Below are 15361 nucleotides of genomic sequence, written 5' to 3' on the forward strand. Positions count from 1 at the left end.
AGGCTCTGCTTAGACACACAATGTAGATAAATAATAAAGGAATACGCTTCAAATCTAGGTTCAGCTACATGTCCAGCTCTATTAAACTCCTATGATGATAGTGTAAAATGATGCATTTATTTTCCAGACTTAAACATGTTAACTTAGTTTTATTGTTGTACATCAGGCATCAAGCAGAGAGCATGAGGTCTGTTCCTGTAGCTTAGCATTATGTAATAATGCATAAGGCAATGCTAGCGTTAGCGGCTAACCCCCCCAAACAACTGCACTGCTGTGCGTTTGCATTCACTGGATCGCTGATTGTCCATTGGCAGTACAGGGTGGAATGAAGCCACCGGTCGCCATATTGGTACTCCCTAATCAGACCAGCTGGAATGTAAACAGTCTGCGTTACAGCATCAAACATCTTTTAGAATAAAATGAATTCATCACTTTGACACACACTGGCTGTTTCATAGCATCAGTGGATTAACTTTACTTTTATCAAACCTTCTACCATGAGCGTAACCTCAATGAGATGACCAACATCTATAAACTGTTTCTCTGTGTTGCCACAGATTCCTGCTCAGGGCTTTGACTGCATTATAACACATGACTATCCTCTGGATCTGCTCCATGGTCATGCTGCTTCTCCCCCTGGAGGAGGGGAATGTGTTTATACATTCATCTAACTTCTTCACACCGTTTCGTTTAAGCTTCACTGTCGGAGATAAAGCTTTAGCTCCATCAGTGTGACCCGCCACCTGCAGCAGATCTGTGATGGCCGACGGTATCAGTGGAGGAGGCGAGTTTAAAGAAGCTCTTTGGTTCTCAACTAGAGAACCAGCTTATCTTCGATGGACATTGGCAGCCTATGTGATGCGGACCGGTGCCCACAGGCCCAGCCTGCCCGGCAGCCCACGCCATCAGGGCTGTAGGACTGGTTAGAAAATGAGACGATGGCAGGGAGGAAGCAAAGATGTTTATTTTCTCCTAGTGTTGCTCCAGTCATTGGACAGATTTCCAAACAGTGGTTCATGCTATCCGTGTGACGGGGCAGCCCTCGGGCTGATCCAGGAACAGCGTCTGGAACATGTGGTTGTAGAAGTCCGGATGGTAGAGGCAGGCCCGCGCGCAGTCAGGGCTGAAATTCAGCTCCAGGATCTGAGGCTGCATGATCCGCTCACCTGAAACCAGAACAACACCAACCTTTATGAACACGAGGCCCCAGTTGATGACTGTCAATACCTGAGACATCCAACATGCAGCCCCCCCCCCCATGAAGCCCCTACAGTCAGGTTACCATTTGGACCTTGGTCCCACTTCAGCATGAGGTCCACAGCGTAGATGGCCCGGGATGAAGGATAGGGACAGAGGCCGTACGGAGGAGGTCGAGACGAAGCAGCTTGGAAGAGCTCCTTGAAGGCTTTAAATAAACTAGCCTGAAAGAAAAGGAGGTGCAGTCAGGATGGTGCTCATCAGAAAGTAACCAAGCAAGACAAGGGGGGGGGGCTCCTAGAATTTCTAAAGTAGAATGGGAGGCAGATCTTTTAGTTCTCAGGCTCCTCTCCTGTGGAACCAACTACCAGTTTTAGTCCGTGAGGCAGACACCCTGTCTACTTTTAAGGCTAGGCTTAAAACTTTCCTTTTTGATAAAGCTTCTAGTTAGAGTGGCTCAGGTTATCCTGAGCTATCTCTATAGTTATGCTGCTATAGGCTTAGACTGCTGGAGGACATAGGGACCCCTTTTTCATCATTCTGCTTCATTCTATCTCCATTCTCCCACTCTGCAGAATCTGTTAGTTCAATCTCTAACGTTCTGCTCTCTCTGCTTTTTCTCATAGTAGCTTCATCTGGTCTGTTCCTGTTTGGCTGTGACTCCATCCTGGAGAGAAATATCAGCTGTGCTGCTGCCATCAACACCTTTGTTTATAGATGTTGGAGATCGGCCTGTTTTTCAGTGTTTGGTCCCATTTCTCTCCTATAGCTATGAACTCAGTCTTTACGGTGTTTAACATCCTGGTTCTGGGGGTTCTAACCAAACAGTGAGTTTGGCTCCATCCTGGAGTTCCACCATAGTTGGGGATAGTCTGTCATTCATGAATAAGCCCCGCCTCACTAGACTTCTGCTGATTCTGGCCCTGTTCTGTCTTGTTTCAGAGGGTGTGAGCCTCAGGGGGCCTTTTGCTATTTGTTTGCCTCCATGAAAACTGGTCTGGCCAAAGGCTATGTAGATTCTCTGCAGTAGGGTCTGTCTGTGCCGGACCTTTCAGAATCAGTCAGATCCATCTCTGCTGCATGAAGGAACCAAATTGATGGAAGCTAAACATCTGATATGAATGATGGGAATCAAAGACAGACTTACTTCCACATCCTTCCAGGGATGCTGAGGGTACTGCCTCTCAAACATGGGGATAAACTCATCATAGTGAACCTGCAAAGCCACAGTACAGTAATTCATTCAGAGGAAGCACACCTTAAAAAGGTCTTCTTTTAGAAGAGTCTAAAACCAGAGCATTGGGCCCCATAGGTCCTCAGTGAGAAGGCTGGCTGTCCAGATTATGGGCTACCTCTGTCACCCAGCACCCCTGAAGCACAGCCAGCAGCGTTCACCTGTATTTACACTCAATGGGCCTTTACATGTCTACATGCAAAACTCTATGAAGGATTTAGAAAATGAATACTACTGAAATCAGAAACATTAGCAAAGCACCAAGTGGCAGAGAAGGCAAAAACATGAGACATTTAAACTGTTCTTTCCTTCCTGTTTTCCTTCCTTTTAGCGGAGCAGAAGCATACGGAAGAGGATTAGGGCCAATAAAAAAAAAATGTTAACTGATTTTTTTTTTTATTTCAGTATAGTATGGGAAAAAAGTCAGAATTCTGACTTTTTTCTCAGAATTCTGAGATTAAAGTCAGAATTCTAAAGAAAAAAGTCAGAATTCTGACTTTTTTCCCATGTTAAACTGAAATAAAATTTAAAAATCAGTTAACTTTTTTTTTTTTTCAGTGGCCCTAATCCTCTTCCGTAGAAGCAGCCGAACGTTACCAAGAAGAAAAAGACCTGGATTGCAACTCAGCAGTGAAAGGTTCTGATAAAGGCACTGAGAAACTGAGAAAAGGGAACAGGGTAAAGGCCTGGAACGGACAGGAAGTGACAGCAGACGGGGCCTGGAACGGACAGGAAGTGAGAACAGATGGGGCCTGGAACGGACAGGAAGTGACAGCAGACGGGGCCTGGAACGGACAGGAAGTGAGAACAGATGGGGCCTGGAACGGACAGGAAGTGACAGCAGACGGGGCCTGGAACGGACAGGAAGTGAGAACAGATGGGGCCTGGAACGGACAGGAAGTGACAGCAGACGGGGCCTGGAACGGACAGGAAGTGAGAACAGATGGGGCCTGGAACGGACAGGAAGTGACAGCAGACGGGGCCTGGAACGGACAGGAAGTGAGAACAGGTGGGGCCTGGAACGGACAGGAAGTGAGAACAGACGGGGCCTGGAACGGACAGGAAGTGAGAACAGACGGGGCCTGGAACGGACAGGAAGTGAGAACAGATTGGGCCTGGAACGGACAGGAAGTGACAGCAGACGGGGCCTGGAACGGACAGGAAGTGAGAACAGGTGGGGCCTGGAACGGACAGGAAGTGAGAACAGACGGGGCCTGGAACGGACAGGAAGTGAGAACAGACGGGGCCTGGAACGGACAGGAAGTGAGAACAGACGGGGCCTGGAACAGACAGGAAGTGAGAACAGATGGGGCCTGGAACGGACAGGAAGTGAGAACAGACGGGGCCTGGAACGGACAGGAAGTGACAGCAGACGGGGCCTGGAATGGACAGGAAGTGACAGCAGACGGGGCCTGGAACGGACAGGAAGTGAGAACAGACGGGGCCTGGAACGGACAGGAAGTGAGAACAGACGGGGCCTGGAACGGACAGGAAGTGACAGCAGACGGGGCCTGGAACGGACAGGAAGTGAGAACAGATGGGGCCTGGAACGGACAGGAAGTGACAGCAGACGGGGCCTGGAACGGACAGGAAGTGAGAACAGATGGGGCCTGGAACGGACAGGAAGTGACAGCAGACGGGGCCTGGAACGGACAGGAAGTGAGAACAGATGGGGCCTGGAACGGACAGGAAGTGACAGCAGACGGGGCCTGGAACGGACAGGAAGTGAGAACAGGTGGGGCCTGGAACGGACAGGAAGTGAGAACAGACGGGGCCTGGAACGGACAGGAAGTGAGAACAGACGGGGCCTGGAACGGACAGGAAGTGAGAACAGATGGGGCCTGGAACGGACAGGAAGTGACAGCAGACGGGGCCTGGAACGGACAGGAAGTGAGAACAGGTGGGGCCTGGAACGGACAGGAAGTGAGAACAGACGGGGCCTGGAACGGACAGGAAGTGAGAACAGACGGGGCCTGGAACGGACAGGAAGTGAGAACAGACGGGGCCTGGAACAGACAGGAAGTGTGAACAGATGGGGCCTGGAACGGACAGGAAGTGAGAACAGACGGGGCCTGGAACGGACAGGAAGTGACAGCAGACGGGGCCTGGAATGGACAGGAAGTGACAGCAGACGGGGCCTGGAACACACAGGAAGTGAGAACAGACGGGGCCTGGAACGGACAGGAAGTGAGAACAGACGGGGCCTGGAACGGACAGGAAGTGACAGCAGACGGGGCCTGGAACGGACAGGAAGTGAGAACAGACGGGGCCTGGAACAAACAGGAAGTGACAACAGACGGGGCCTGGAACGGACAGGAAGTGAGAACAGACGGGGCCTGGAACGGACAGGAAGGGACAGCAGACGGGGCCTGGAATGGACAGGAAGTGAGAACAGATGGGGCCTGGAACGGACAGGAAGTGACAACAGACGGGGCCTGGAACGGACAGGAAGTGACAGCAGACGGGGCCTGGAACGGACAGGAAGTGAGAACAGATGGGACCTGGAACGGACAGGAAGTGACAACAGACGGGGCCTGGAACGGACAGGAAGTGACAGCAGACGGGGCCTGGAACAGACAGGAAGTGACAGCAGACGCGGCCTGGAACGGACAGGAAGTGAGAACAGACGGTGCCTGGAACGGACAGGAACTAACAACAGACAGGGCCTGGAACAGACAGGAAGTGACAGCAGACGGGACCTGGAACGGACAGGAAGTGAGAACAGATGGGGCCTGGAACGGACAGGAAGTGAGAACAGACGGGGCCTGGAACGGACAGGAAGTGACAACAGACGCAGCCTGGTACAGACAGGAAGTGACAACAGACAAAGCCTGGAATGAACAGGAAGTAACAACAGACGTGACCCAGAGAGTAGGTACCTGTTTAAGTTGCGCTCCTTCTGCGTAGTTCATGACAGTGAAGTGCTTCTGGTAGTCATCAAAACGATCCAAGGAGAACGGCCTGAATAACGGAGACCAGGATTATTCTGCTGACTGGGAGAGGATCAGATCCGCTTCCTGTGGTCATCATGCTTTTCTCACCGGTTGGCGAAGCGGAGCCAGAACACATCGTAGACGTAGAGACACAGAGGCTGCACCGAGCGCAGCATCAGCATGTAGCGGATGTCAAACTTCACCATCCCCATTTCCTCTCTGCTGAACAGAACCGGGTCCTCCAGGTACTTACACACCACCTGGCAAACACACACCGCCCATCAGCTCCTCACAGGCAGCCGTTGGCTCATCAGACTGAAGATTCTGGACCAGAACCGGGACCACTGCAGCTGTGTTCTGGTCCAGATGCTCCAAACATCTGTTTTATTTTCCCCCCAGCTCTAGCCCAGCAGCTGTAACCCAGCTGGGGGTGGCGCCCTCTATCCATCAGCCTGGAACGGGTCACAGAACCATTTCTCTAAGGGATTAAAATCTTTAATAATGGTGAGATTTATCAGTCGTCACGGACGAGGCTGAGGATGTCCACGGTTTGTCTAAAGACCTGCGGGTGATGAACTAAGGGCAGTTTGGTTTCCTCTCTGCTACCTTTGGCGTGCTCTCTCTCTGCCGGATGATGTAGTCCAGGTTCTGGGTGATGTGTGTGTCCAGACCTCGGGCCAGGTTCCATGGCTTACAGATCCAGTGGTTTTCCTCCCCACTAAAAGATACATGCAGAGATAAAATCATCAGGCAGGACCTGGAGAGGAAAGAAAATCTATGAATGAAAACCAGATCTGACCTTTGCTCTCTCAGCTGGTAATGTTTGATGAACTGTGGGAGCTCCGTCTGAAGGTTGAAGGTCACTGGGAGCCAGTCAGGGGGGGGGCCGCCTTTGACCCTGCGAGCCACAGCAGCCAGACAGTCCTTCACTGTCAGCACGCTCTCACAGGGGAACTGGTTCAGCAAAACGTCCGGCCGCTCTGCACTCAACCTCCTGGCAGACATGGACACCTTAAACCATCAGAACCCACTTTCCTCTCTGACCACAGCTGGAACCAGAGTCCTCCTCCTCTGTTTCAGGTTGATTACGTTCTGCTCCGTGTCTCTTGCATTGCCTCGCTGATTTAAAAAAATGCCCAGAAACAGAAACACATCAAAGATGTTCTCCAGACCTGCAGATACCCAAACTGGGCATTTGTCAAATCAGCAAAGAAATCCAAAAAACACGCAGCAGAAGATAGATGTGAGAAGATTAAGCACAAAACATCTCCATCCCAGATGTTGCTGCATTCTTTGGAGGACCAGAATGTTCACATTTTGGACAAAGAAGACAGGTGGTTTGAGAGGGGCTGATTCCAGCTTTCAAAAACCTATAAAGCAGCGATAGCGAGCTATCATCTCAATCCTCATTTGAATGCAGGGGACTAAATCATCGCTGCTGTAAGCCAGGCCAATAACGGCCCTAACGACTCCCTGTTACAGAGCGTGGGCCAGTTTTGGTTCAATTTGTATGTTTGTTGGGGCTTTTGTTTGGCCGCTCTATAAGTCTGGAACTCCACGCTAATCCAGACATCTTGAATTGAGAAAGGTGAGGGCGCTAACGTCACTGAAAGGTGAGGACGCCAACGTCACTGAAAAGGAGGGCGCCAACGTCACTGAAAGGTGAGGACGCTAACGTCACTGAAAGGTGAGGACGCCAACGTCACTGAAAGGTGAGGACGCTAACGTCACTGAAAGGTGAGGACGCCAACGTCACTGAAAGGTGAGGGCGCTAACGTCACTGAAAGGTGAGGACGCCAACGTCACTGAAAAGGAGGGCGCCAACGTCACTGAAAGGTGAGGACGCTAACGTCACTGAAAGGTGAGGACGCTAACGTCACTGAAAGGTGAGGACGCTAACGTCACTGAAAGGTGAGGACGCCAACGTCACTGAAAGGTGAGGACGCCAACGTCACTGAAAGGTGAGGACGCTAACGTCACTGAAAGGTGAGGGCGCTAACGTCACTGAAAGGTGAGGACGCTAACGTCACTGAAAGGCGAGGACGCTAACGTCACTGAAAGGTGAGGACGCTAACGTCACTGAAAGGTGAGGGCGCCAACGTCACTGAAAGGTGAGGACGCCAACGTCACTGAAAGGTGAGGACGCCAACGTCACTGAAAGGTGAGGGCGCTAACGTCACTGAAAGGTGAGGACGCTAACGTCACTGAAAGGCGAGGACGCTAACGTCACTGAAAGGTGAGGACGCTAACGTCACTGAAAGGCGAGGACGCCAACGTCACTGAAAGGTGAGGACGCTAACGTCACTGAAAGGCGAGGACGCTAACGTCACTGAAAGGTGAGGGCGCTAACGTCACGGATACGTAAGGACACTAACGTCAATGAAAGGTGAGGACGCTAACGTCACAGAGAGGTGAGGGCGCTAACGTCACTGAAAGGTGAGGACGCTAACGTCACTGAAAGGCGAGGACGCTAACGTCACTGAAAGGTGAGGACGCTAACGTCACTGAAAGGCGAGGACGCCAACGTCACTGAAAGGTGAGGACGCTAACGTCACTGAAAGGTGAGGACGCTAACGTCACTGAAAGGTGAGGACGCTAACGTCACTGAAAGGCGAGGACGCTAACGTCACTGAAAGGTGAGGGCGCTAACGTCACGGATACGTAAGGACACTAACGTCAATGAAAGGTGAGGACGCTAACGTCACTGATACGTGAGGACGCTAAAGTCAATGAAAGGTGAGAACGCTAACGTCATAGAAACGTGAGGGCGCTAACATCATAGAAACGTGAGGACGCTAACGTCATAGAAACGTGAGGACGCTAACGTCATAGAAACGTGAGGGCACTAACCTCCCTGAAAGGTGAGGACGCTAACATCACTGATACGTGAGGACGCTAACGTCAATGAAAGGTGAGGGCGCTAAAGTCCCTGAAAGGTGAGGACGCTAACATCACTGATACGTGAGGACGCTAAAGTCAATGAAAGGTGAGGACGCTAACGTCATAGAAACGTGAGGACGCTAACATCATAGAAACGTGAGAGCGCTAACGTCATAGAAACGTGAGGGCGCTAACGTCATAGAAACGTGAGGGCGCTAACGTCATAGAAACGTGAGGAAGCTAACGTCATAGAAACGTGAGGGCGCTAACGTCATAGAAACGTGAGGGCACTAACGTCATAGAAACGTGAGGGCACTAACCTCCCTGAAAGGTGAGAACGCTAACGTCACTGATACGTGAGGACGCTAAAGTCAATGAAAGGTGAGGACGCTAACGTCATAGAAACGTGAGGACGCTAACGTCATAGAAACGTGAGAGCGCTAACGTCATAGAAACGTGAGGGCGCTAACGTCATAGAAACGTGAGGGCGCTAACGTCATAGAAACGTGAGGAAGCTAACGTCATAGAAACGTGAGGGCGCTAACGTCATAGAAACGTGAGGGCACTAACGTCATAGAAACGTGAGGGCACTAACCTCCCTGAAAGGTGAGAACGCTAACGTCACTGATACGTGAGGACGCTAACGTCAATGAAAGGTGAGGACGCTAACGTCAATGAAAGGTGAGGACGCTAACGTCATAGAAACGTGAGGACGCTAACGTCATAGAAACGTGAGGACGCTAACGTCATAGAAACGTGAGGGCGCTAACGTCATAGAAACGTGAGGAAGCTAACGTCATAGAAACGTGAGGGCGCTAACGTCATAGAAACGTGAGGGCACTAACCTCCCTGAAAGGTGAGAACGCTAACGTCACTGATACGTGAGGACGCTAACGTCAATGAAAGGTGAGGACGCTAACGTCAATGAAAGGTGAGGACGCTAACGTCATAGAAACGTGAGGACGCTAACGTCATAGAAACGTGAGGACGCTAACGTCATAGAAACGTGAGGGCACTAACGTCATAGAAACGTGAGGAAGCTAACGTCATAGAAACGTGAGGGCGCTAACGTCATAGAAACGTGAGGGCACTAACCTCCCTGAAAGGTGAGAACGCTAACATCACTGATACGTGAGGACGCTAACGTCAATGAAAGGTGAGGACGCTAACGTCATAGAAACGTGAGGACGCTAACGTCATAGAAACGTGAGGGCACTAACGTCATAGAAACGTGAGGACGCTAACGTCATAGAAACGTGAGGGCGCTAACGTCATAGAAACGTGAGGAAGCTAACGTCATAGAAACGTGAGGGCGCTAACGTCATAGAAACGTGAGGGCACTAACCTCCCTGAAAGGTGAGAACGCTAACATCACTGATACGTGAGGACGCTAACGTCAATGAAAGGTGAGGACGCTAACGTCATAGAATCGTGAGGGCGATAACGTCAATGAAAGGTGAGGACGCTAACGTCATAGAAACATGAGGACGCTAACGTCATAGAAACGTGAGGACGCTAACGTCATAGAAACGTGAGGGCACTAACGTCATAGAAACGTGAGGGCGCTAACGTCACTGAAAGGTGAGGGCGCTAACGTCATAGAAACGTGAGGGTGCTAAAGTCACTGAAAGGTGAGGATGCGCTGAAAGGTGAGGACGCTGACGTCAGAGAAACGTGAGGGTGCTAAAGTCACTGAAAGGTGAGGATGAGCTGAAAGGTGAGGGCGCTAACGTCATAGAAACGTGAGGGTGCTAAAGTCACTGAAAGGTGAGGATGCGCTGAAAGGTGAGGACGCTAACGTCATAGAAACGTGAGGGCACTAACCTCCCTGAAAAGTGAGGACGCTAACGTCACTGAAATATGAGGGCGCTAACATCCCTGAAAGGTGAGAACGCTAACGTCAATGAAAGGTGAGGACGCTAACGTCATAGAAACGTGAGGGCGCTAACGTCATAGAAACGTGAGGACGCTAACGTCATAGAAACGTGAGATCAGACCCATCCAACATTGGCTTCCAAGCTGCTATCAGGACAGTTGACTATCAGGAGGTGAACGATGCTCACCTGTAGTCCTTGATGTGATCGTAGCTCCAGATGACATCGGCCTCCTCCTCTTCCTCCGTCAGAAGGAAACGAGGATGAGTCAGGTTGTTCCTGACTTGGGACATTTCAGTGAAGACTCTGAAATCACAGCTTAAAGCATCAGGACTCCAGACGGCCATTTTGAGCGGGTTCTACCTTTGCAGCTTTCTGAGCTCAGACTGACTTGAGGATTTTATCTTTGGGAACAGAGGAAGGTTGGATCTCCACAGGAAGCTGCTCCTTGTTCTCTCGTGCGATAGCCTGGAAAAACAAACCCAGAGACGTCTTGGTCTGAGGTCTGCTGAAGGATTTAAGCTAAAATGAACCAAAGTAGATCTCATTGTCGATCAGAGAAGAAAACTTTATTTAGATTAGTCTGAAAACCCCTTAGATTACCCAGTCAGAGCTCCTACTGCAAATCTAGAAATGTTCTGGTAGGCGGAGCCAGAGTCAGACTGAAGGTACGACGCCGTGGATGAGCGGCCTAACCTGGAGGTAAACCTCTCCTGCCTGCCATGTGATTGGCTGAGAGGTCAGCTGACGGCTGCAGCAGAGCAGAGCGCTGCATCCAAACACCTCTAAGAAAGTTCAGTGGAAGGAAAAACGTCGTCCAAACTAAAGAAAGCAACAGGGATCGCTGCAGCGTGATGTCTGGGCTGAACCAACCGACTGCTCAACCGCTACTCAGCCGTCAGAAGTTCTCCTTTTCCTTCAACACGTCTGTAACAGAACCATCATTCCTGAGAGGAACAGGTTCTGGAATGTAGCTAACTTTAAACAACTCTTTTTTCTAAGAGAACAGACATATTTTCAGTTGTTTCCCACTTATACGTTAAGTATATAATTCCAATTAATTCATAGTTTTGATGTCTTCAGTGGGAATTTTCAATTTTAATAGTCATGAAAATAAAACTCTTTGGATGAGAAGGTGTGTCTGAACCTTTGGTCTGTACTGTTTGTGTACAAATGGATGAAAGCATCACTGTCCCCGTTTCTTATTTTGATTCTTATGAAATGTATTTATTTTTGTCTCTGAGCTGGAAATGTCTGCAGATTAGATTACAGAAATCTGCCCACCTTAGAATAAGGAGGTTAATGTGTTGCACTAGAGCACTGCATTAGTTATCACGACTGGAAACGTGTGAGGCGTCACTGACGTTTTGCTGCAGTTCACGCCCAGTTTTAGGCGTGAATGTGAGTCAACCGCTCCAGTTCTTCTGACCTGATCTGGACCTGGCAGGAACCGCTCCTGTTCTCCTGGTTCTCCTCACCTCATAGTAGGAGTCTGGGGGCTCAGAGATGGTGCTGCTCAATCCCTCCAGGTCATCCGGTCTCCATGGTAACAGTCGGCAGCGCCGCAGCAGCGGGTCGGTTTCTCCGTAGGCATAGTCACGGCTAACTTCATCTGTGGAGATGATGGAGGGAAGCAGACTGATGGAGAACCGGATCGGAACCAGACCGGAACTGGATCAGAATCAGACCTGAACCAGATCAGAATCAGACCGGAACTGAATCAGAACCAGATCAGAACCAGACCGGAACTGGACCGGATCAGAACCAGACCGGAACCGGATCAGAACCGGAACAAAAAACAGATCTGAACTGGATCAGAACCAGACTGGAACCGGACCTGTACCGGACTGGATCAGAACCAGATTGGAACGGGACTGGATCAGAACCAGACCGGAACCGGGTCAGAACCGGACCTGTACCGGAATGGATCAGAACCAGACCGGAACCGGGTCAGAACCGGACCTGTACCAGATCAGAACCAGAACGGAACTGGATCAGAACCAGATCTGAACCAGATCAGAACCAGACCGGAACCGGATCAGAACCGGAACAAAAAACAGATCTGAACTGGATCAGAACCAGACTGGAACCGGACTGGATCAGAACCAGACCGGAACTGGATCAGAATCAGACCTGAACCAGATCAGAACCAGACCGGAACTGAATCAGAACCAGATCAGAACCAGACCGGAACTGGACCGGATCAGAACCGGAACAAAAAACAGATCTGAACTGGATCAGAACCAGACGGGAACCGGACCTGATCAGAACCAGACCGGAACCGGGTCAGAACCGGACCTGTACCAGATCAGAACCAGAACGGAACTGGATCAGAACCAGATCTGAACCAGATCAGAACCAGACCGGAACTGGACCGGATCAGAACCAGACCGGAACCGGATCAGAACCGGAACAAAAAACAGATCTGAACTGGATCAGAACCAGACTGGAACCGGACCTGTACCGGACTGGATCAGAACCAGATTGGAACAGGACTGGATCAGAACCAGACCGGAACCGGGTCAGAACCGGACCTGTACCGGAATGGATCAGAACCAGACCGGAACCGGGTCAGAACCGGACCTGTACCAGATCAGAACCAGAACGGAACTGGATCAGAACCAGATCTGAACCAGATCAGAACCAGACCGGAACCGGATCAGAACCAGACCGGAACCGGATCAGAACCGGAACAAAAAACAGATCTGAACTGGATCAGAACCAGACTGGAACCGGACTGGATCAGAACCAGACCGGAACCGGGTCAGAACCGGACCTGTACCGGACTGGATCAGAACCAGACCGGAATCGGATCGGATCAGAACCAGACCGGAACCGGATCAGAACCGTCTGGGCCAGGTTCTGCTCTCACCTCCTGCCTGCAGGTCCTGCAGAGGCCAGAGCAGAGTGTAGGCCAGCTGGTTCTGGATGCAGAAGAAGGGCGCCATGCAGCAGCTGGGCAGGTCCGAGTGCTGGACCTGGGAGCCAAACTCATCCATGATGTACCAAACCGGAACCTTCTCCTCCGCAGACTGCAGACACACAGAGCGGAGATGAAGCCCTCAGAGAAACATGGAGGCTCTGGTTCTGGATGAGCGTACCCCCTGGGACAGCTGGTAGGTCTGGCTGTACTTCCACATGTGCTCCAGTATCAGCTCCACCGCCTCAGGAGTGGGGGCCTCGCCGTGGAAGTCAACCCCCATGAGGGAAGCCATCCTGGGCAGCAGGCCGGGGATCTCCTCCAGGTGCTGCCTGGCCTGGTCCACGCGGTACGTCCAGGCGTGGTCCACCAGGAACACGCTGCCACACAGGAAAAAGGTCTCAGCTCAGGGGCCCGGACCCCCGCAACATCAACGCTGCACAGAGCCCTGCTAGGCTGACCCGTTACCAAGGCAACCACTCATCACAGAGCTGTCCTTCATCCCGGTTCTGAACATCTGAGCCACGACCAGAAGGTTCTGAAATAATCGGCCCCCTTTGTCCCACAGATAACCTTCTACTCCTCACCTGGATGGATCGTTGACCTGCAGTCCCGTTGCCCTGGTAACCACCACTTTACACCTGATCATGGCCCCTGGGTTCCCCTTCTTCCTCTCCTCCTCTTCCTCTCCGGGTTCTTCATCATCCTCCTCATCCTCCTGGACCTGCATTATTCCAAAAACTTCTCCAGCATCATAAACCTGCAGAGAACCAGACACAACATTTCAACCAGGTCCTTTGCTGCCCCCTTGTGTCGGGAGCGCGCCCTGCAGCCAGAGGTGGATGGGACCATTATTATCTCATCATTTCCCAGTAAAATCAGCTCCTATAGAATCCTTTCATGATTCTAACATCCAGTTTAAGCTGCAGCTGTTGCTTACAATATTGTTCAATACATAGATGACGTCATTTAAGCTGTTTTGTGTTGTTGTTTTTTTTAAACACCAAGAGAATCTGTCTTTTCCCAACATTTGTCCCTTCAGAAATAAAAGTCAGTCACCAAACACAGTTTTCCAGCTCATAGTGAGTATTTATAGTTTTCATTGCTGATATGAGATGGAAAGCAGGACATAAAGTTTAATACTTAATACAACTTAATAGTTGCTCTTTATTTCCCAAAGATGTGGGAGGAGGAGAGATTCCAGCTGCCTGAAATAATCAGTTCTCCTCCATAACATGGGACCTAATTATATTTCTCTGTAACTGATTAGTCCATCATCATCATCATCCTCATCATCATCATATCATGTGGATTTGGTGACATCTGTTATTTAGTTAAGAGGAGGAACTTTATATTTGATCCGAGCTGTTTTTACCCAGAATTGATCAGATTCGCCTCATGGCTGCAATGCGCGCTCCCGACACGGGAACTTTTCAGAGGGAAACAGCAAACCGGTTCTACCCCCGGTACCGGTACCGAACCGGCTGGAGCAGAGGAGGCGAATGGTCTGCGCTCCATCTGCGCATGCTCAGTGCACACCTCTTCAGTGATCTTGCGGTAGAGGCTCCTCCAGTAGAGCTGAGGGACCCCTGAGGACCGCAGGGCCCCACCGTGCAAAGCCACGAAGGCTCCGAACCCCTCATCCGGGTCAGGATCCAGACCTGCAGGCTCCATCTCTGCCGTGAAGCTCCGACTCACGTGGAAGCAGCAGCAAAGGGTCCGGAAGAGCAGGCTTCTTCTGCGAGGAAACAACCAACAGGTGGATGCATCAGCGCCACCTGCTGGTCAGGAGCTGGACCCGCAGAAAGTGATGGTGTTTGTAGACCATGAGCTTCTTACTTACCAAGTCAGATTCTTTCTGAAGGTTTATTCATAACATGTTACCGTTTAACCAAAGTGTCTGTTATTAGTTTTGAGTCTGACTACTTTCCATTATTGTAAGTAAGGAGGAAAGAACGCTGCTCAGGCAGAACAGGGCTGATTACGGTGCCATCAAGGCCGTATGATGAACTGTTCTCTTTGTAAAGAAATAATAAAGTGCCGACTGAGTGAAATCCATCGATCTCTGTTTATTTAACTGGATTGAATAGTTGAATACTTCTTTCCTCTTACAGCTCACAGTGAAACATCCTGATCTGGCATTTCTCTCTTTGATCAATGACACTTTTCCCTTTTGTATTATTAGTTATTCTAGATTTTGTACATGAACATTTGGATCATTGGTTTCATTTCTCGTATCACTGAGGCAATAAAGCTGATTCCCTCCTGGACAGATAAACCTCTAGTTTATTCTGCTGGTTTTTGTTGGTTCCGTCTCATAGAT

General features: G+C 50.4%; 1 protein-coding gene across 2 annotated transcripts; it reads right to left on the reverse strand.

The window, feature by feature from the left end:
- Nucleotides 1-941: 941 nt before the first annotated feature.
- Nucleotides 942-14795, reverse strand: ttll12 (tubulin tyrosine ligase-like family, member 12). 2 transcript variants are annotated; one of them, XM_038281643.1, is made up of 14 exons: nucleotides 14578-14795; nucleotides 13626-13798; nucleotides 13220-13418; nucleotides 12991-13150; nucleotides 11597-11730; nucleotides 10510-10586; nucleotides 10308-10424; nucleotides 6164-6358; nucleotides 5971-6082; nucleotides 5473-5624; nucleotides 5311-5392; nucleotides 2345-2413; nucleotides 1283-1421; nucleotides 942-1166 (listed from the first exon to the last, which is right to left on the reverse strand). In XM_038281643.1, exons 1-14 carry the CDS (start codon nucleotides 14710-14712, stop codon nucleotides 1015-1017), a joined length of 1896 nt encoding a protein of 631 aa, XP_038137571.1. In that variant the 5' UTR covers nucleotides 14713-14795; the 3' UTR covers nucleotides 942-1014. The 2 variants fall into 2 exon arrangements, with proteins under 2 accessions (XP_038137571.1, XP_038137580.1); XM_038281652.1 differs by lacking the exon at nucleotides 14578-14795 and adding an exon at nucleotides 14414-14521.
- Nucleotides 14796-15361: the final 566 nt, after the last annotated feature.

This window comes from Cyprinodon tularosa, unplaced genomic scaffold (assembly GCF_016077235.1).
Source record: "Cyprinodon tularosa strain WSP-4 unplaced genomic scaffold, ASM1607723v1 ctg1034, whole genome shotgun sequence".
NCBI classification, from domain to species: domain Eukaryota; kingdom Metazoa; phylum Chordata; class Actinopteri; order Cyprinodontiformes; family Cyprinodontidae; genus Cyprinodon; species Cyprinodon tularosa.